The 22,562-nt window shown below is 37.2% G+C and overlaps 1 protein-coding gene across 2 annotated transcripts in view; it reads right to left on the bottom strand.

Annotated features, from left to right (window-relative positions):
• Positions 1-1,207: 1,207 nt before the first annotated feature.
• The window catches only part of GNPTAB (N-acetylglucosamine-1-phosphate transferase subunits alpha and beta), a 47,873-nt gene continuing 26,518 nt past the window's right edge, over positions 1,208-22,562 (bottom strand). Inside the window, exons 9-22 of one of the 2 annotated variants that reach the window (XM_021284663.2) lie at positions 22,366-22,545; positions 21,113-21,283; positions 19,329-19,452; positions 18,362-18,565; positions 16,003-17,111; positions 14,608-14,807; positions 14,124-14,343; positions 12,962-13,075; positions 10,277-10,362; positions 8,506-8,604; positions 4,679-4,846; positions 3,548-3,638; positions 2,900-2,957; positions 1,208-2,399 (exon numbers count right to left, since the gene is read on the bottom strand). In XM_021284663.2, coding sequence (XP_021140338.2) covers positions 2,910-2,957; positions 3,548-3,638; positions 4,679-4,846; positions 8,506-8,604; positions 10,277-10,362; positions 12,962-13,075; positions 14,124-14,343; positions 14,608-14,807; positions 16,003-17,111; positions 18,362-18,565; positions 19,329-19,452; positions 21,113-21,283; positions 22,366-22,545 — 2,814 coding nt within the window. In that variant the 3' untranslated portion in view covers positions 1,208-2,399; positions 2,900-2,909. The remainder of the gene's footprint in view (positions 2,400-2,899; positions 2,958-3,547; positions 3,639-4,678; positions 4,847-8,505; positions 8,605-10,276; positions 10,363-12,961; positions 13,076-14,123; positions 14,344-14,607; positions 14,808-16,002; positions 17,112-18,361; positions 18,566-19,328; positions 19,453-21,112; positions 21,284-22,365; positions 22,546-22,562) is intronic. The other variant, XM_013371977.3, reaches the window with a different exon arrangement.

The raw sequence follows: 22,562 nt of genomic DNA, 5'->3' as shown, positions 1-22,562 counted from the left end.
AAGGTCCAGGGACGCATGCGCAGATTCGCAGATTTTTTTTTTTTTTTTTAAACATAAATGGCTTTAATTTCTTATTCAAACAACAAAAGGAGGCAAAACATGTTATGGTGTATGAGACTAGGGCAAGGCTGTCCAACTCATTTCCAGCGGGGGCCACATCAGGCTCGCGGTTGCCTTCGAAGGGCCAAATGCAATTTTAGGACTATATAAATGTAGCTACTCCTACATTTATACAGTCCTTAAATTACATGCAGCCCTTTGAAGGCAACCACGAGGCTGATGTGGCCCCTGCTGAAAATAAGTTGGACAGCCCTGGGCTAGGGTATGACGCCGAGGGAGGATTTTTCCTTAAGTCAATGCAAACAGGCGCTGTTCCTCCAGTCAAATTAATTTTACAAACGGCATGCTTTGTGTTTCAGATTTTTCTGCTGTTCTTACAGGATTTTCTGTCCTCAGTAAATGAGGTATTTTACTCTTTACCTATTAGGGTCTGCTCTTGGCAGGCAGAGTATCACAGTATTTCCCTTGGCATCACTTGGATGCGTTTCTTTGTTTCTTCCTCGTCCATCACTTTTAAACTATCTTTAAAAGGGAGAGAAGCTTGTGGGTCAAGATACTTTTCCAATTCCCTCCCTCACCTTGGTGGGAGGAGTGAGCAGTGAGTGCTTAGTTGCCACCACCATGCTGTTCATATATCACCTTGCTTCCTTTCTTGCAAGCTGTTTATTTATATGTAAGTTCAGCAGAAAAACTGTCTTAAAATGTCAACCAAGTTTTTCCAACTGTTTTGATTAGAGTGCCAAATAGAATTTTAAAAGCCACATATCCTAGTCAAACTTCAATCTACCTCAGTGTAAGAAGCTATGAAAGCTTGCTTGTATTTCTTGAAATGTCTAATTTTCTGCTAATCTGAAGTAATGTAGATTTAAGCTACTTATTTATATTCTACATTTCAGCATAATACATAGTATTGTATGTACATATTGCTAGCATGAAATATAACCTTAATAATTAAAAGTGCTTGCATTTTTACAATGCTCAAAAGCTTCATTGTACATTCATGCTACAGATTAGTATGAAATTGTTACTGTTGGAAGTTTAAGGGAAAAATAAGAACTTTAAATGTAAGCATTCATAAGCATTAATGGCTAATTTATCAAAATGGGCAAGTTTTGGTTTACTTTAAAACAGAAACAAGAGACAAAACTTGTATCACATTTTAGTTCATTTCAAAGCAAACCAAGTATCTTACAATACATATGCACATACATTTTGTACATCATCTGACTGGAAAAATGAATGCTTTTTTGAATACTGCTACTATAATTAAATATAATTAACTGAAGATAGACCACCAAAAATTTCTGCTTGAAAACTTGAGCATCCTTTCCCACATAAAACCGTAATATTCTGATGTCTCAGCAAAATACAGGGCCAAACCCTGTTAAATTTAAAAACTCCAAAGCTTTATATGTCAGTAGAAATGGTGAAACACTGCTCCCATAGATTGCTAAATTAAAAGAGTTTGTTATCCATTCAGATAGAGAGGCACTTTTGCTTTTATATTTACAATGCTTGTAAAATGATATACCTTGATCATTTTCATTTGATTACAACCCTCTCTCTGTAATCAAGTCAAGAAACAACACCATTGTATTCTTTGGAATATAATACACCTGATATAAAGTATCGTCCAAATAACTATTAGTTGTTCTTTTACTCTGTCATTTTTTAGTAGCATACATTTCTTCCCAATCCCAATTAAATATTACAAATAGGAGGATGAATTGCTACTGTGATTTAAAGAATGTCAACATCAATAAATGGATACTAAATCTAAATGACAAGATACATAATTCTTAATTTTCCCATAGGGCTAAAAAAAGCAGCAATGACAGCAATTTGCAAAATGTTCTGGAATGCAAGATCAAGGACCTGTTAAGCTGATCCCAAACAACTTTGCATTCCAACATTTTATCTAGTTGGCAACATCCACTGCAATAAATGCAGCTACATTTCTTTAGGTAACCCTTTTTATAAAAAAGGATAACATGGCCACGAACTAACAGTTGTAAAGTAAGATCTGTTGAAAACTGCCTACGTACAGGTTTTCCACAATTATATTTCTCTTGGTTTGCATTGTCACAGCTCCAGCAGCTTGCATATCGTGAAGAGTACTGCAGAGATTCTACTTGAAGATGCATGATTTTTTTTTCTTCATATCAGCATATTTAAATGTCAAACCATACAAGACACTTATGAGAGATATTAAATGCTTATCACATCTTGAGGTAGACTGATCTCTAAAATAAAGTTCTTCTCTACACTTTGATTCGTTCATGACCAACTTCCTTTTGGATCCTTCTCCTTGGAAAAATCTTCCGTTTAAGTGCAATTAGCTGAGGAGAGAAAAATAAAGTATTTGGTTCTCTGTTGGGCTAACGGTGCATAGCTGGTCAGGCTTTCATCCTAGGAACTACAAAATCTGTACCATCCACGGTAATTAAGCCAATACTGTCCTTTTTTTCTTTGTCACTGCACAGGAAGAAAATTACTTACTCAAAGTCATCTGTTAGGTGTGCACATTTCCACTGGACTTCTCAATAACCAGAATACAAGCAGAAAGTGAAAAACACAGTATGCCTATATTCTGATTATTTTAATTTGTGTATTAAAATTAATTTTTCACCAAGCTACATTCAATTTCTAAAAGATCAACACAAAGCTGGCATCTTATAGCAGTATTTATATACCTAGCTGTAGTGTTGAGTTGAGTATCACTTCCAAAACCAAGTTACTAATGGAGGGCATGTTTTTTAATATATACAAAAGGCTGAAAATCAAGGGAAAGATTCATGCAAAAGTTACAGGTGGGAAAAAATAATAATCAAAAGCCAACCTTTCAAGAATTACACCCTCTTCATCAGACCACGGAAAGGGTTACTTAAGGCCCCAACCTGCAAAGAATTACCCATATGATTTGTTCCATTGACTCCCTCTAAGGTTAGCAGGATTAATCATGTTCAAGAAAGCAATATTATGCTTGCAGAAATGAAGGGTTTTTTCCTTGGAGTTGGATTCAAAACTTTTCTAATTCAATAGGTGTCTTTGCAATTACTCAGGGATAAGATTTAGATAAGGACTCTAAATACTTAAATTCTCTTCAGGACTAGAGCATTGCTATTACCTAAATTTTCTTCCTGTTAACTTACTTTGCACTTTTGCCAATATGTGTGTTAATAGACCAAGAATTTAAAAAAAAATTACTGATTTTGAGCATCCAAATTCAGCACACTGACGATGGACTTGTCAGCCACAAGGCACCTGAAAAGGAAATACCACTTCCCTTCCCCTTGTATGACTCTCTTTCCAAGGAATCTCAACATGATGACTTAAAAATTGAAGTAACCCAATCATAAGTCATGTAACATCTTTACTTTCTTTATGAAGGAAAAATCCTAGCTACTCTTCAAGCATCCATCTTATGTTATCCTGAAGATACAATCTATTAAGTGTTATAGATTTGATAAGAAGATTTTCATTTTACCTGTTCAGCAAAAAATGAGATGACTGTAAATACAATAAGTGTTACTAGCACACAATGGGTCCAGAATTTGAGCTTGTCTCTATATGCCCTCCTGAGAAAGAAGGAAACAGAAAAACAGCTTCATATATTATAAATGCAAATATATACACTTTAAAGAGTTTCCATGGAAGAGTTTCCAGTACTAAAGGGCAGCTAGAGAGAGGATGGAGGCTCTTTTTTTTCACTAAGAGCCACATGGAGAAGACAAGGGGCAACGGGTACAAGCTGGACTGGAAGAGGTTTCATCTTGATATAAGAAATTTTTTTTTACAGAGAAAAAATGAGAAAACAAATAATAATTCACTGCAGCAATGACCCCAGGGATGTGGTGGAGTCCCCACCACCAGAGATTTTTCAATACACAACTGGACCGGGTGATAGATAATCTCATCTAGGCTCCCTTTCTCACAAAATGTTGGACCAGATGATCTATCGAGGGCTTTTCCAACCTGGGCTGTTCTATGATTCTCTCAAACATTTTGATCAACATGGATTTCCACCAGCACTTCAGCATGCTCTAACCCACCCTGGTAGAAATCTCCTTTGGTTACAAACAAGTCAAAATAAAGTGTTCTTTTGAAGCTAACTACCCCAATTTCTGAAGTGATTATGTATAAATGGCAAGAGGTAAATAAACTTTAAAATTTCACATGGATCTTTTGTGATGATCATTCAGATGTCTGACAGATTAAAAAAAAATTCTTAGTGAGAAAACTAAGTTTATATTGCTGCTGTGCAACAGTAACTCCAAAAATATTGGGTTTTTTCAGATTTAAAGCAAGCCAGAAGTCCTGACTTACTCTTTTTTTGAAAAACAAAACAAATGAAAAAACACACGCATACAAAAAAAACACAACACCTTTTTTTTTTTGAAGTAGGTTAGGGCCAATCAATGAAATGTTAATGCCATTATGAGCACCAGAAAAACTTAAAACCTGTAAACCTCAAATTTTAGTCCATTCAAATCTTTCCACATTATTTTCACTGTTAAGTCTGTCATTAAAATACCGTGGAAAAAATGGTTTTATCAATATGTTCTATAATTATATGCTACTGCATTACAATAACTTGAAGAGAACAGGTATAACATACCATTCTTGGAGTTCATGCATGTGAAGGAAACGATTCCGATATTCTCTAGGCAGTTCAAATTGGGAAGGTATGGGAAACATTGATTCATAAAAATCCCTAAGCACTGCTTTCACTGTCTGAGCATCCTTGTGATTGTGATCGATATTGTCATTTAGGCAAACAAATTTTCTAGAAAACAAGAAGCCACGTTAGAATATTTCTTCAATAATATAGCAAAGATATTGGCAAACTAAGAAAACAAGCAGAATCATTTTAAACAAAATTGAAACAGAATCCTTTTAAAATCAAACTGATATATTTGATAATTGTAATCAGTTTCTTTATTGTTGCATTATTTGAAATTAATTTGATTTTAATACTAATAGCACCAAGGCTGACTGCGAGCCAAAACCTCTGAGGAACCCAATGACAAACCACCTTTCTCTCTCTTCTCTTTACATAATGCTGCCATCTAATGGGCACTGGTTTGCATCATCCCAGGGCCCACCACTGGACACAGACAACAGGTTAGGTGGACAGCATGATGATTTGGGTAAGGGTTTTAAATAAATTATCGTAAGTAAATTATCTTCAATAACAAAGTGAGCTCCACTATAGGGGTAAACATACTAAATTATTAATATTTTACTGTGTATGCTGCACTCTTTAGAGAAAGTCAACATAGAAACTATAGAAGATTGTACAAGATAAGACAAAGCTTGATCCCCAGGCTTTGAATTACTGAGAACTCTATATAAACTGGGCAGAACATGACTTGAATCATAGACCCAAAGCTGAACTTGTATAATCAACCAAAATACAAACAACCACCACCTGAATAGAATTTACATGGAAATCACTGCAACTAAATAAGCATGCTCCCAATAATGCCTCTTCTAGAGTTATTTCTCATGTAAGAAACACAGAACTATCTAAGTTACTGCAAAGTAGTGAAACTAAAGCAGCAGCTAGTGTGCTAGGCTGCTATGTACCCTTGGCCACCCTGACCCGGTGCTTGACAACAGAAATTCCCTTTCCCACACATGGGCAAGGTTATGTGCTTTATTTATATTGTGAGATACAAGACCCCTACATTTTCCCCAGAGGGAGAAATCATATCTGGTGACATATGCCTTGTAATCATTAACCTTTATAAGCAAGTAGTTCTGGTCAGCTGGATTCTCTATAGTATGGTGTGTACTTTCAAAGAGCAAGGTTCAGAATTCCTACGTGAAGCTGGAAATAAGCAGAACTCTAGAGCACGTGAATCAGCCTACACAGGGCATTACCATTTTTCCTCAGTCTCTACTGAATCTGGCGTAATTGGTAGTGTGCAGGGGACAAACAATCATTCAAATTGCTACATCTGAGAAGAACAAAATATGCCTCTCCTCTTCAAAGAAGAGCTTTTGAGCTAAGAGATAGTGTATGTCTACACTATCAAGTAATACTATGCAAAGCAGCTGGTTATGGCAATCATATGTCTACACTATAAGCATTTTAGGAGTTCACTCTGAACTATCCCTGACCTTGTCCCTTGGACTGGCAGCTCATTAGCCCTGGGAATGCAGTAGCTTCACTCCTGGAGTATACATCCGTATTTAGCTTCATCTGAAAGAGATGCAGCTTACAAACTGACAGGCTGCTACACAGAGCAAACCAAAGCAAATGACAAGGATATCAACCTGTTTCAAACGGAAAAGCTATCCAAAAGAAACCAAATCTGAAATTCCTTTGGATATTCCAGGATTAATACCTAGATGATTAAGGCTCACTTTTCCCTAAGGATGCAAAGCAATCACTTTAAGCAGACCAGTAGTTGAAAATACTTTAAGTTCATCCCAAGGGAGGCACTGAAAACCTGTTTTTAATGACTGTGTAGAATAATTATGTTGTTTTATGTGGAGGGAAAACACAGTGAAGAGAAGGAAATGCCATGCCTACACAGGCCTGACAGCTCTCCTTTGCTAACAAGATATGACTACAGTACTGCGCTATACTTTGCAGAACACAGCCCAAACAATTAACTCAACCTCACTTTTCAAACCAGCCAACACTCTGGGACTAAAATACACTATTGTTCCTTCAGAGGAAAAAAAAAAAGGGTATGCATATACAGAGCCTCAGGCTGAGTCCATAATAGCATGCCAGTACATCCTATGAAAATTAGTGAAGATTCAAGACAGATCAGCTCACCTGCCTCATCTTGCCTGCTGAGGTTCCTGAAGCAGATTAGACACCCTTACTCAAACGCATCCTCATCTAAGGATACAGTCACTCCACAGGCAATTCCATTTTAAGTTGCTAGAAAGCCTCAATCCAGTATGTATACTCATAGCACAACCAACAGTGTCAGGATCAAGTCTGACATCAGCAACCAAAGTAAGAAGCCAGTGATTGCAAGCACAAACTTGAACATTGACGGTGAGAAAGTCATGTCACATGCCCTCCTTGGGCATAAAAGAAGGCTTGAAATCACACCTACATGTCAAGAAAAAAGTCCTAGCCAGCAGATACAAAGAAATGGAAGAGGAAGTGCCAGGATCAGTTAAGGCACTGCTCACTTTTCTTTTGAACTGGGTAATTGTGGAAACTAGAATACAGGAGTCACGTGGCCAGAAGGCACTGTTGTAAAGAGGAACAATAGATACAAGCCATCTTCAGCTGCAAAACAGCTCAAAACTAGCATTCCCCATTGTAACTGAATGATCTATCAAGTAGTACAGTGTAAGAGGCAAGTGAAAACTTGCTCTTTATCTAGAAATGCAAATAACGGTGTAGTTTCACAGGCAGCTGAGATTCCCCAATAGCTTGATGTGGCCTGCAAGAAGAGGTTTCACTTTCCCTGGCCCAAGGTACCTGGTCATACTTTCCTCCTTCCTCTGTATTTTGACACTTGTCAGAACCCTCCTTGAGGCCAAACTCATTAAACTGGCAGAGAACTCTCTAGTTTTCTGAAGACAGAAGTAAGATGCAAGATAAAAGCAAGCAACTGAGAGGAAGGAAGGAGAGAGATGGGTGGACACATTGTCTCACTTTCAGGCAGCTGGCTATTAAATTATCTCACCATGTCTTGTTGAACCCCAGTCTTAAGCAATGGGCTCAGGACTACATTAAATGCTACTATGAAACACACTCAGACTTGAGTCTCAAATATAGTATTCTTTGCTTTGCAAGGTGACTGCTGTGAAATGTATTCCAGGACATCTATTTTCCATTTCTCTCACAGTCATTTCAAAAGCCCATTTCAACACTAGAGAGCCTATTCTCAGATCTTGGTATCTAAGCCTTTCACCACTGCAGAGAAACAGAGGAATACCTTCCAGCTTTGGATGGCTTCTCATCAAATATTAAAAAAGAATAAAATAATAATACTTCTTGCCATGTTATAACAGAACATGAAAGCATAAGATACGCAAAACTGATTTTGTAACAAAATAATCCACACCTAAGTTTTATTTTTAAATTGCTACATAAAGCAGATCAAAATGCTCTCCCTTTAAAATAAAATTACCTGCAATATAAACTGTATGCCTTCTAGAACAACAAGAATGAAAGCCTCAAAAATAGCTGAAGTTTATCTTCCATTTTTCCAAGGTTTTAGATATACAAACAAATTTAACAGAAACTAACAAGATAACACCTAGCATAACAGAGAGCGCAGTCACTTATCTTCGGTTAAATGGAAAAAATTATACGTACTTTTGGTTAAAATTGCTCTTGCCCTGTAACATACTGTGTAGAAATACACTGCAATAATTTATTTTTTTTTCAATGCACATTTTAAACAATTGAAGTAGAAAATTAAAACCACCTCACAACTTCATGCAGATCAAGAAACAGGATACCTGGGATTTTTTCGTATGTCATCCAGCTGACCAACTACATGAGAAACATTTGTCCGAATCATTTTGAAAGCAATTTCCTCTTCTCCCATGATTTCAAACCTTATTGTTAAAAAAAAAAAAAAGAAATTATGCATTAATAGAACAACCTAAAGTCAGGTTGAATAAATATTAATTTAATATTTAATTTAATAATTTATTTCTAATCTGACTGCCCAGCCTTCACTAGAACTTCTAATTTGATTTCTATCAGTATTACATTTCCCAGCTAATGCTCTTGTACAGACCCAATTTTCTGTAGATTTATTAGTAGCTACATATAAACCTAAGAATAGAGTGCTAATACAAATTATGTAAACTACAAGTTTTGGCATTAATCTGAAAGCAGACATAACACTTACTAGGCTCTTTTTAAAACACAAAAAAACAACAAAATTTACAATTGTAGTTTATAATGACAGTTCAGACATCAGAAAATATGTTCTTATTACCTAATCACCAATCCCAGAAAAATCTTAGAATAGAATTACAGAAGAATATATAAAACTACAGCCTTAAATAAAACCTTCCCCACCCACCTAATCAATAACTTAGACATAAATATATGCAACGCAGAAACACATAATTTCTGAAGGATATCTTGAGTTTAAAAGGGGTTCAATGCTCTTTCAACAGTCGTAGTAGTAACACACTACATTTTTTACCTCTTGATATAAGAAAAGACCCTGCCCGCTTCTTGAAGTCTCACCTGAGAATATACTGCATTTATTAAGTTCACAAAATTTATGATAGTTATTCAATATTCAACAAAAGAGCAGTTTATATCTTAAACTGATTTATACTAATGTATTTATATCATTAAGCACAGCAAATCCTTGCCTCCACTCCAGCATTTTCCAATCTCATTTGTTGTGTTAGCTTTTCGGTTTTAGCATAAACTCTCCTGGGAAGATAATTATTTATAAAACTTACAACACAATTTGAAGGACTATGAATTAAGGTACGATAATGTCCAAAAGCTGCCCTAAGCAGCATCTGTAACCCTCTTTCATTTTACAGCTGCATTTTACTCTGCAGCCACCCTGGGACACCTGCATGCTTCAGAGACTCCCCACCACTGGAGAGACAATGGGCAGGAGACAAGGCTGTCAGCTCCACACCACCAAACAGCCTCATTGACATGCAACTCACTGACATGCAGCTTCCAGAGAAGAAAGATCTGATAGAATATGATGTCAGGTGGATCTACACAAATACAATTGTTCAAACCCACAGTCATGATCATGGCTTAGTCCTGCCCTTTCCAAAGGGGGTGGAAACATTTTTCCTGTCCCTCTCCCTCTCTTCCTGTCACTCCTCCTTGCAGGAAGACTACAAGGTAGTTAGGGCTAAAATGCAACTTCTAGGTACAAGACAGTCTGTTTCTTCTTTTTTACACTACTTTAAATGCCCTCACTCCCTACAGATAGTCAACTTATATAAACATCCAAAGACACTCTGGCTTTCTGTTGTACAACACAAATTAGTATCTGACTCAAGTTGACAGGAGTAGCATGGAAATATTTAGCCTACTAAATAAGGAACTGTGAGAAAACACACATCATTCCGCATACTGAAACGTAAGTAGATACCAGTATGTTTCTTCCCTTCTACTGTTAAAATAAGTTGAGATAAGATTTGTTAGCATACACATTCAATCTTTGATCATGTACATACTACTTTTCATTGCTTTACAAAACCTAGCATAGCTTTTTACAGGACTATAACAACATACCTGTATTTGTTTTTGTCCTTGTATGCCTTACGAATTCTGTCAGTCACAGGTTTGCAATTAGTCACTAGGTTTTTCGTTACTGGAGGCTGGAAGATAACATTGCTTAGATTGTATGTTACTGAAAATGACAGAGTCTGTTACGAAGATGTACTTTGTAGAAAAAAAAGTTATATTACAGCTAGAAATGCCTGCACATGCTTTACTCTCCTGGAATGAAAAGCAATAGTTTCTTGACCAACTGTTGAGGGGAAAATCAAAGATATGATACTGGTGCACAACATCAATTTCCTATGTATATAAATATTATACAAAACTACAGATTATTTTTTGGCAAAAAACATTGCAACTTCAGCATTTTATCCTCACTAAAATATTCAAAAATTGTAGCTCATTTGACAGCTGTCTTTCACTTTCCTCTGGTAGAGGTCACCAGTTACAGTGGCCAGGCAAACTTTGCAGAACAGCTGATACACAAGGCATTACTTCTATCACAATCTATGTTGAAACAATTCTGGGAAATAAAATCCTCATTCTCAAGGGATATTCCTATGGGAGCAGACTCACTGCAAGAAATTTAGCTGTTGCAGACAACAGAGGTAGAAATAAATTAGGCATCTGTGCTAAACACAAGCACTATTTTTTCACTATTTGAAGTGACCGATAAGTTCATTAGTCATTACTGCTTAGATTAGCAATATTTTACTAACTCTCAAAAAAAATTAATCTGATGTTGAACCCCACCACAGAAACTTATTTTTAACTCCATCTTAAAATATATTAATGGCATTCAAAGTTCTTCACAGAATTTTGCAAACTGAATTGAGAGTCATGAAGAGGCAAAATGAAGTAAGGCTATACTGGATGTAATGTCCAGACTGTGCAGGATTCTCAAATCCACATTCCCATTTCTTCAAATCAGGCTGACAGAATTGCTTTATATAAAACTTTGATGGAATTCAGACTTAGGGGAAAACTATTTTTAAAACCTTGTAACATAACCTGATAAGAGTACAAGGCAGGATAGATGTCCAGAGGGAAAAGAAGAAAAAGAAGACAAAATAGTCAATGCCCATATACATTTATCTACACACACACTGTAGATCTCTGTACTATGAACTGCATGTGTTGAGGATCAATACTACTCTTCCACTATCCAAAAGGTCATGATCTGTACTCATTAAAATAATTTTTGCTTCGATGCAGTATTGGTTTGAAGTTATAAACCACCAGGTCATCAATTTAGCAAAGTATGTGCACACTTTCTTTTTTTAACACAAAGGTTGATGCAGGAATTAAATTCTCGCTGTAAAATAAATTTTGGTATTAGTATTGGATCTAAATTCTAAATTCCAGCAGATTTTAATGAGAATTTAACCACTAAAATATAAATTAAGGACTTAAATCCTTAAGAAACATCTAGTCCTAAGGCCTCAGTTTTCACCGAATCACAGATACTTTAAGGTTGGAAGAGACCGCAGGAGCTCATCTAGTCCAACATGCCTGCTCATGCAGGGCCACCTGGTGCCAGTTGCTCAGGACTATGTCCAGATGGCTTCTGAATATCTCCAGGGATGGACACAGCCCACAAATGGGCAACCTGCATCAGTGCTTGGTCACCCACACAGTAAAAAAGTGTTTCCTGGAGTTCAGAAGGAACCTCCTGTGTTTCAGTTTGTGCCCATTGCCTCTGGTCCTGTCACTGGGCACCTCTAAAAACAGCCTGGCTCCATCTTCTTTGTGCCCTCCCTTCAGACATTATAGACATGGATGTGATTCCCCCTTAAGACTACTCTTCTTTAGGCTGAAAAACCCCAGTTCTCTCAGCCTTTTATCCTAAGACAAATGCTTCAGCTGCTTAATCACCTTCATGGTCCTTCACTGGACTCTCTCCAGTATGTTCACATGTCCCTTGTACTGAGAAGTCTGGAGCTGGACCCAGCACTCCAGGTGTGGCCTCAGCAGTGCTGAGTAGATGGGAAGGATCACCATCCTCAATCTGACAGCAACGCTTTGTCTAATGCAGCTCAGGAGACCATCAGCCACCTTTGTGGCGGGAGCACACTGCTGGCTCATGTTCAACTTGGTGTCCAACAGGACCCCTGGGTCATTTGCTGCCAAGTTGCTTCCCAGCAGGATGGTCCCCAGTATTTACTGGTACAGGGGTTTGTTCTTCCCCAGGTGTAGGACTTCGCACTTCTCCTTGCTGAACTTCCTGAGGTTCCTGTCAGCCCATCTTTGGATGTTAAACAGAGCTGGTCTGAAGCCTTCATATTAGGAAGAATTATTCTAAAGACATTCAGCTGATGCTTTGGTGTTTTCTTGTGTTTTGTGTTGAAGACACAAGTTATAATTCAGATAAAGAATTATCAGAAAGTTCTACTCAGAGCGGTATTTGGCTTACTGTCTTTTTTGTTCACAACAGTGAATTTTCTTAACAAGGATGACTTTTTAAATCCCATGTATAACAACATTCTAAAGCTCAGTTTTTCTCTGTGTTTGAAGGAAATTAATGGCTTTATAAGTTATAAAGTAGCTCGTAAATTTTTCATTTTATAACAATTCATGTACACACAAATAGAAATTTTTGTAAATACTTTCCTTCTAGAAATCATACCAGCTTTTCAAGCATAGTAAAAACATGCTCAGGAAAGAAACCAAGCATTTTTTCAGACCAATATTTCTTACCAGATTGGGATCATAATAGGCTTCCTGAGTTGGTGGAATGACATGGATCTGAGTGATGTTGGCAGGAAGAACTTTGGAGCAATTTATTAGCATTTGTTCTAGACTTGTCAAATCCTAACAAAGGGAAGAAAAAAAAAGATAAACCTGTTTTCTCACTGACATAATTCTAAAAATCATGGGTGCACAGATATATTTAGCATTATCTATGTAACAAATTTCCATGCTACTGTTGGAAAAAGAAGACTTAATATTCAGTAGAAGGTAATTCAGTAGTCAAAGTCAGTGGGACTCCCAATACACCTAAAGCAAATGCTCAGCGCCTAGTTGAATTAAGATCAGATAAAGCATGACTTAGTGTCATTTTCATCTAAAAATGTAAAACACGCCTTTATTGATTATGTCAGGACTGTACAGAATTCCCAAACCAGCAGTGGCATAGTGCATCCCAAATCAAGCAAACAAACAGAAAAGTGAACTGAAAGAACTGGAAGAAGTTTTTCTGACTAAGGTCCAGGTCAGGAACACACTAAAGCAGGGCTGCATTCCAGCTATGCCAATGATTTTCTGTGCTATTTCAATAACAAATTATTTTATTGGATTGTGCTGATTCCTCTCCATAAAGCACAAATAGTACACTTCATTCTCTACTGTCTCTAGGAGCATAAGTCCTACAAAGACCAGGTCTCTTTGTTTATCAGGTTCCAGAACCACAGAAATATGAATCTTGTATATGGTCATAGTATTTACTAGTATGACTTCTTTGCTACCGTTTTTCTGACTTCTTTCTTTAGGCCACACGTTCCTCAGGGAAAGGACCATCTTTTACTGCGTGCAACAACAGAAGTACGCACAGCAGGATCCCAGTCTACACAATGGCTTTTACCAGCGAACATCTTTTCTGACACCCTCATACTAACTGCTTTCTTGAATTTTGACACCGGTGAGCCATTTTTCTAATGTTGCTAGAACTCATTTCAATAGTTGACTCCATATATCAATGATAAATACGTTATATGCTATACTCTTCAGGTAAAATTTAAAAATTGTCAAATGTTACAGATGCTATAAACATGGATAAAGACAGACTTGACTCATTTTACTTCAACAGTTTTGGACTTTAAAACTGCAGTTACTCTAAAAGTTATTGGTAAGGGAAGAGTACCTGCAAACTCAATGGTAGTTCATGGATTCTCGTGGCCAGCGTGCGAATCTCTCGGTCAGACAAAATGCCTGACTGGTCCGTATCAACCTCACTGAAGATCTGAGAAATGTTCAGAGGCTGGACTGCACTCATAAGATAGTAGAAATACGAAAAAGCAAACTGCATATCTTCTGAGTGCCGCACTTTGTGAAATGATGTCTTGTCAAACTCCTCAGGAAACCTGTGTAAGAATGTAAACTAATTTAAGTACTCCAGTTTCTTAAACATTCACTACCTAAAAATGAATTATCATCTGGAACTTTAAAAAGGTCCTCTAAGGTCTCCTTATTTTAGCACAACTATCATGTTGTCATAAATTCCCTGTCTCCCTTTGCAAAATACAATTTTAATGAGTAGCAACCAACACACTGGAAGTAGCTATAGCAAACATTAACAGAAATGTAGAACCCACTACAGTTTTACATTATTCCAAAGACGTACTCACATATCCTGTAGCTCTTGCATAACAGTGCGGTCAATCATGTGAGGCATATGAGCAGGGACTTTCCGAGATGTAAATCCAAATTTGCTGTTTAAAAGCTTATTAACATATCGAAGAGAATCGGCAAATGTATCTTTCAGCTGCCTCCCAAAATGTTTACCATCAGTGAAGTATGACATTTGTTTGAGTAATGACTTTTCCTCCTAAACATCAGGACATAAATCAAGGCTACATTACCAAAAAAGACCCAAAACATTAAACACACATGGAAAATTACATTTCAGTCAGGTGCCAACTATTTCCAATATCTGAAAATGGGAAGAGAAATTTTGGATACTCTTCTTCATATTCCCTAGCTCGTCCTTTTAAAATGGAAGATTAAAGGTAATCTCTTCCTTAAAATTTTCATGCGTTGAGGAAAACTAGTCTATAAAAAACTTCCTTAGTTTTTGTGCTCTGACACCTTCCTCACACACACACACACACAAAGTCCCTGTTTGCTATCAGATTTATTTCTAACATTGCCTTTTTTTTTTTGCTGATTATTCATCCATATTTGATGAAACGAAATCCTGTGAATATAGAGATCCTTCACACAAAATCCAATCTCAGGTGAACAGAGAGGCCGTCTTGCTTGCATTGACTTAAAGAAAAACCTTCCTTTGGCATCATAGCCTAGCCTAGGGGTGTCAAACTCATTTTCAGTGGGGGCCACATCAGCCTCATGGTTGCCTTCAAAGGGCTGAAAGTAATTTTAGGACTGTATAAATGTAGGAGTAGTTGCATTTCTACAGTCTTAAAATTATGTTCAGCCCTTTGAAGGCACCCACAAGGCTGAAGTGGCCCCTGGTGAAAATGAGTTTGAAACCCCAGGAATAGAGGTTTTCAAAACTGACAAAATGCTTTGCCTGGAAGCACAGGAAGCTTCCTACACATTTTCTTGACGTGGTCTAGATATTCAGTTTTGTTGGTAGATTTTCAGTTTAACTTCTAGAACCCAAGTACTTACCATTATACATATTTTGTACATGTTTTTCTAATAAACTAGATCCATACCTGCATAAATGCAATCAAAACAAAATTTAAGCTTTCTGTTGTAGTACTACATGTGAACAATAGCACTGTGCTAACATACAACGAATAAAAAGTGAATCTGACATAAAAAAAGCAGTAGAAAGGGAACAGAAATGGCTGTTCAGCTTTTGCCACCTAGCTAACAGAGGCCTAGATCATAAACAAATAAAATGTTATGTGTAAAGTCAAAAGGAGCTTTCAAAAAAACTCAGTATTTGCCTCGAAAGCAAGACACATTCCAAATGGATAGATCATATTAACAGTATTCCACTAAATGCAGAAAGATGCAACTATTCCAATAAGCAATGTCATTAAGATACTCACATCAAGAAGGTCCTGGAAATACTTCTTTTTCTCCCATGGCAAAAAGCCTTGGTAACTTCCAGCATACGACTGTAATTTTCTTCCCACTAGTCCTTCCATTACATTTCTGTCCACCTGCACATGCCCTTTTCCTTCTTCCACTCCCTGTGTGTCCTCTCCAGTAGCTAAATGCCCAGTATGTTTTGATTTCTGGGTTTCCCTTAATATGAGCGCATTCAGTACTTTTTCTCGAGTTTCATTTTTATTTCCCATGCTCTGGGCTGGAAGTGTGAATTTAGGCTTTACTTTATAAATAGGTTTATTTGTGTTTGTTGTCACAACAGTCCCCTTTGTTCCTGTAAGCCTTGAAGGAATTTCTTCATTTGCTTTTCTTGTTTTTATTTTGCTATCACTTACAACCCTAAATGGCTTCTGCCAGCTGGTATGGTTCTTCTGATCTTCTGAATGATTATGCACGCCCCTCATTTCCAGGTCTGTAACACTCTTTGCTGTAGTTAAGAACTGGAAAGGTCTCAGGAGAGCAGCCTTGGACAGGTTAAAGCCTTTCAGAGTTATATCACCATTGAGCAGTTTTAAGTCCAGGTTCTTCAGTGCTAGCTGAACATCTTCAGGAAGGAGAGACACGTTTAGTGATGGTATAATCACCTCTTCATGTAGATTTTCTTTTGTGTCATTTCGACGTCTCTGGACTCTTGGAAAGCGTTTTTCTTCAGGAATATCTTCAAATATCATTTCAGCTTCAGGTATTGAAGTTATCATTTTAAAATCAGAGTTGGATTTTTGCATGGAAGTTGTGTTCAGTTTTGGTTCCTCTCTAGTATCAGCTTCGACAGCTATCTGCATTTTAAACTCTTCATCATTCTTATTTAGAAATGTAAGGTTAAAATAGATCACAGTTGCATTCATACCACTATGCATTATGAGGTGGATAGTCTTCCATTTGTTAGCAACTGAAGCATGTCGGATAATTGGATTATCACTATACGAACCCTCAGTTACCTTCTTGGCTATTTCGCTAAAGCTGAAGTAGGGCAGACATTCACCTTTGGGAATAACATAGTAGGTCTGATTAAGCTGAAGCGTCACCTTGTACATCTCCTCAAAGTGATCTGAAAAATAACAAGAAACAAAACAAATTTCTGCCAATTTGCAGTGCAACACTTTTCTTTAAGTCTTTTTAAATTTTATCATGCCCAACTAGATTCACTATGTAAGCAGGGAGTTCTTTGTGAAAGAACATTTCCTGTAGCTTCCAGTTTCTTGTTCACCTATCTTTAATAATGAATGACTAGAACATACTCTGATATATAAGACTGCAAGACATTCCAGTGGTAAATGTAAAAGCCAATATAATTTATCACTCTTCCAGCCTCTACCTGAAAAGCCTAAGTGGTTCATTATCATGTTACTTAAAATTATGTATCAGTCATAAGTAACATGCCCATACTATGTTTTTGCCACATTTTAGCAGATTAACATTACAACTGTTGGATTTCACTGCTCCACTGCATCTTGATTTGAGTGAGACTTCCAAAATCAGATAGGCTGAACTGAAGTTCTCCCTCCCACAGCAGAAGATGTATTACCTGTAAACTCTCACACGAACAAAACCTTGCTGCCAGCAACAGAACTGCCAGTAATGCATTTGTCTGAGCTGAGATGCAGCGGAGCCTTTACTCTTCCAAACAGGCCAAATTCTTCCATTTCTGTTCCCCTGCCTATACCAGACAGCACTCTCAATCATTTCACTCACTCCTTCTAGTCTTCTACTTCAAAATAAACTTCAGACAGCTTCACAGGTGACTGAAAGTAGCTTTTGGCAAGAGACCAGAGCAAGGCTTGAGGTCACACTGTCAGCATCAGATTGGTTCTTTCACTTCTTAAACCACTATGAGCACCATCAAGTCAGCTGTCCTTATTCGGGTAAAGACTGCATAGCTGAAACATAATTTTTCCATTTAAAGTGTAAGCCTCTTGCTGCTCTATAATGCATCATGCACCCACCCATGCTTGGTCAAATGGTTTTATTAAATAAAGCAGAATAAAATGTTGATTCAAGTTTGGACTAGTAAATACAAGAAGCACCTTTCTTCTTCAGCTGCTAGCAGCTCTTTCCCATGACTTTGTGCAGCAGGGGTGTCCAACTCTTTTTCACTTCCTTCTACATTTATACAGTCCTAAAATTACATTTGGCCCTCTGAAGGCAACCACAAGGCTGATGTAGCCCCCAGTGAAAATGAGTTGGACATCCCTGCTGTACAAGGCACATTAGCCCAACCTGAGAGTAATGATGAAACAAAACAATGAGGCAATTCAAGAGAATCCTACAGAAAGTTTATCAGCAATGTGCTTTACATACCCTGGCCACAGTCACCAGCATCAAATCCACAGGAGAGGACATTGCAGGCCTGATCACAGAATTTGTCTGCTAGCCAGGAATTAGCACAGCCTTGGTTACAGTATGAAACACCACTTATTCCTGCTCCAAATTGCCATGGTGGTCCATTCCCAATACCTCCAACCACACCTCCACCAGCAACATAGCGACTACCCCCACTGTTACCTACACAGAGAGAAAAGAAAAACAGAAAACCCCAGTGATTTGAAATCCTTATTTCTGAGGAAAGGCGCGTTTTAAGCCATAGCGTTAAGCTAGACCAAAGAGTCAACAATTTTATTTATCACCAATGTAATTAAAATTGGGCAAATACTAACTAGACCACTGTGAGTTAGTGTGAAATCTACAGTGTACATAAACTCACTGTACGAGTTTAGGAACCAACTTAAATTGCAACAAAAACTCCAACATGTTTTGTCTTCGCTTCCAAAAGGCAGGCAGAAAACTGACTTAGTTCTTCTCACACTTGCAGGCTTGATTTTACAGTCCCCCTAGAGTGGTATCACTTCCTCAATCCAGAAGCACCACTTCATTTTCCTAGCCTGCAGTCCTGAAAATTTGATCTAGGAACTAATGGTGCAGCTTCACAGTCCTGTTATTATTTGGATTTTGAGTCCAAATAATATATAATCTTTTCTATATACTACACAATGATACATAATAATAATTTGAATATCAAAAACTTTCCTTTCACTAGTCAAATTTGGTACACAAAGGAAAATTTTCCTGTGCTCTACTATTTGTTGTCATTTTCCATAGAGATCTGTAGTTTGCAGGAAACAAGGTTTATAATATGTAAGACAACTCTTTATTATTAAAGGAGGCAAATTTTGCAGTTGCAGGAGAATGATGAATTATGGAATTATTCTTAGGAAAAATAACCAAAACAAAACAGTTCACTTTTTCTGATTTAACATTGCTGTCTTACCAATGCAATCGCCTCCATCCCAATCACATGCTGAATTATTACAGGCTTTATCACAGTAACCATCTTTAATCCATGAGCCCGGACAACCCTCAGCACAGTTTGGCACAGGCCAAGTCAAGTAAACCTGGAACAACATTACAGTCTGAGACAAGGGCTGGCAAACAGGTCAACTCAGCTTGTTTCCTGGAATATAGAGACTTAAAATAATACTTCCCTACATATAGTGCCTTAAGCATTCACAAAGCTTTACAAAGAACATTTAAACCCTACCTCCTGTGAAGTTAACGTTATCCCTTTCAAACAGAAGGAAGAACTGAAGAATTCCCAAGGCCATAGAGTAAGGCAGTAACAGCCAAAAACAGAAAGCAGGATTTCCCAAATCCATTTCCACAAACCATATTCTAATGAAAATAAATATTTTGTCTTTTATCAGATAAGAAGGGGGAACTTAAACTCTGAAATTGCTCTGCAGTTGACTTGTTTTCTTGACTCAAAATGTTCCTTCATTACTAAACATCATGAGATAAGCAGCACATGTTGAACATAATCCCTGAAGCATCTGATCCTCTATGACTTAAATAATTCTAAGAATTGCCAAGATAAAGTAGTGTGGGGGTGTATTTTCAACTGGGGAGGCATTAAAAACCACACACATTTTCCTTTCAGTCTTATAGTTTCAAGATTCTAGCAGCACATTTCCTACTGAAACATCTACTGATCACAAACCACATTGCACCTAAGCTGACTTTATGGTTGTAACTGAGAAGAATAACTGAAGAACAACAGAAATGCATGAAAACAACTTTAAAACAACAAAAAGCCTCGTAACATCCTCAAGTAAAGAAAGAGTAATTTTAGGGCACCTTAAACTAATTTTGTACAACCCCTCCCTGTGTGTACACAAGTGTGCACATCTGCCTGCATGAAGTCTTTAATTCAGTGGTCTCTAGTGTCTTTTCTACTTACTGGTTTAATATAAATAACAAATGTAAATCTTAATTTTTTCCTCCGAGTCGCTCTTGTAGATAAAGTTCACAGACAAAACTCTGCTGGCAACCAGTCTTTATGCATGACAACCGCCAATGTTCGCTCATTCTGCTTTCCTTGCTCAATCCCAGTGGTTGATAACAGGTTTGCTGAAAGACTAAATTACTTGATCCTCATAAATATCCAATAGTATATCTTTTAGTAAATAATTATATTTATGATTATATACAGATTGGGCAAAGATATTACAGGTGTCTGAAACAGAGGTAACTAACGGTAAATTTAAATATTATACCAGCTTTAATGTCATCTGACCTCAGTGTTCCCATGAAAGAATTGATTCTGTTTTGTTTTGAACTTTTCCCACAAAACAAAAAAAAATTCACAAGGGAGGGAAGACTGACAGCTGCCAAACATCACATCAGTCTTACCAGTGCTCCAACAGAAAGTGGATGAATTAAGAGAACACTGATAAACCAAAGCATAAAGCCTGACAGATGAACCATTATACTACCAGAGACCTGTGAGTGAATATGAACAAAAGTAATTCTGCAACCCAAATATCAACACAGCACACATGCAAAAAAAGACAGAGCTCTCCCCATCCTGCACCTTTGCAAAAAATTGTCTGGTTAAGAATAATGAACCTTTAGAGGTAAAAGGGGGAGTGAAGGCAAATTTTATTATTTTTATATTTGCCCTTCCTTTCAAAGCGCTGTTTTTTTGATTTTCATCATATTAGCATAGAAAAGTTTTACACCTACTTCTGGTAAAAAAATCCTTTCAGAATGGCTTACCTTTTGACCTTTAGAGTGACTGTAAAAATCATCAGGCCAAACATCCTTCCCAAACATAACATCATCATTGAGATAGATAAACTTCTGAGAGAGGCCACTGATACGATGAATGTGACTTTCAATAGCTGGTGAACTGAAGGTAGGCAAGTGACTCACATTCTGAAATATCTCCTAAAATAAAAAGCCCCAACAACCCAAAATAGTTTCAGAAGGCAAAAATGAATTAATAAAATAAAACAAACACAAACCATAAAAGGTCAGGCACAACAGATATATTTGATACTTATCTACTTAAAAAAGTTTCATCAAGACCAACACGACACATGAATGACAAAAAAAAAAAGTGAAAATATTTTAGGAAAAAACCCCAAACTTTGCTATCTCATTTTCCCCACACAAAACCATTTTCAAGTCTGTTGCTTAACTAAGAAACTGCACCTGGTTCAATGCAAAGACAGAAACTTCTCTCTCACTGGGTACTGGATCAGGCCCAGTGGACACTTTTATACTTCTCATGCACTACAGGCTGCACAAAATCTAAAGCAAGTTGAACCTGTTCAAGCACTCAAAAAGTCGGGATTTTTCTATCTCTTTCAAGTAACTTCACAGGCAGCAGCAACAGAAGTTGCATTAGTATCTTGTTACCACTCAGATTGCTCAGGGCTCCTACCACATGTCCAGATGCCAAAATTGCTCCCAAATTTGTAATAAGCACCTACTGAAGTATTTTTGTTTCACTTACTCAGGAAGCTTGAAGGATTCCCTTTCTCTTTTTAAATAAGCCTTTTAGAATGCACAGCTACTTTTTTGGCAACCACCTTCCTAGTTCCAGTAATTGTAATCCATCTTGTCTCAACACAAGCTTATTAGGTTATTACTAGCCCTGAGAGACTGTTTATGGATGCAGATTAGGTTTTCTTCTCCCTAGGTTTTTTACAAATAGACTTTATAATGAAATTAGGCATGAGTATATGTTAGCTGAAGCCTCAGTATTTAAAAAAAGTGGACTAAATGAAAGCTTGATATATATTCAGCTATCTGCTTAGCCAAAATATAAAAACATATTGGGGCTTAATAAAACCATGCATGAGACAGGGGGAAGGGGTGGTCACTTCTACCTTCCAAATAAATGTAACCTTTAGATGAAGGGGAATAACTACATTTCAAAATAAACACAAAATCTCTACTAGTGGCACTCTCCTGCTGGTATGGTTGTTTCAGGTTTTTCATAGGGTTTTTTGTTAGGCTTTTACCTGATGCGTCACTATGGTTATCCGAGGATTATCCAGGTTAAGCCAGGAAGGAATCTGCCCATTAGTGACGATGAAAATATGTCGTACCCAAGGGGCATGCCTCTCTATTGATCGTAATGAGTATCTCAGCTCTTCGTTATCTTCAAAACGGCTGGCAGAAATATCTTCATCTTGTTTAGACTATAAAGAGAAAAAAA

The sequence above is a fragment of the Columba livia genome, chromosome 1 (assembly GCF_036013475.1).
Source record: "Columba livia isolate bColLiv1 breed racing homer chromosome 1, bColLiv1.pat.W.v2, whole genome shotgun sequence".
Taxonomy (NCBI): Eukaryota; Metazoa; Chordata; class Aves; order Columbiformes; family Columbidae; genus Columba; species Columba livia.
This window is presented reverse-complemented; position numbering and strand designations above follow the sequence as displayed.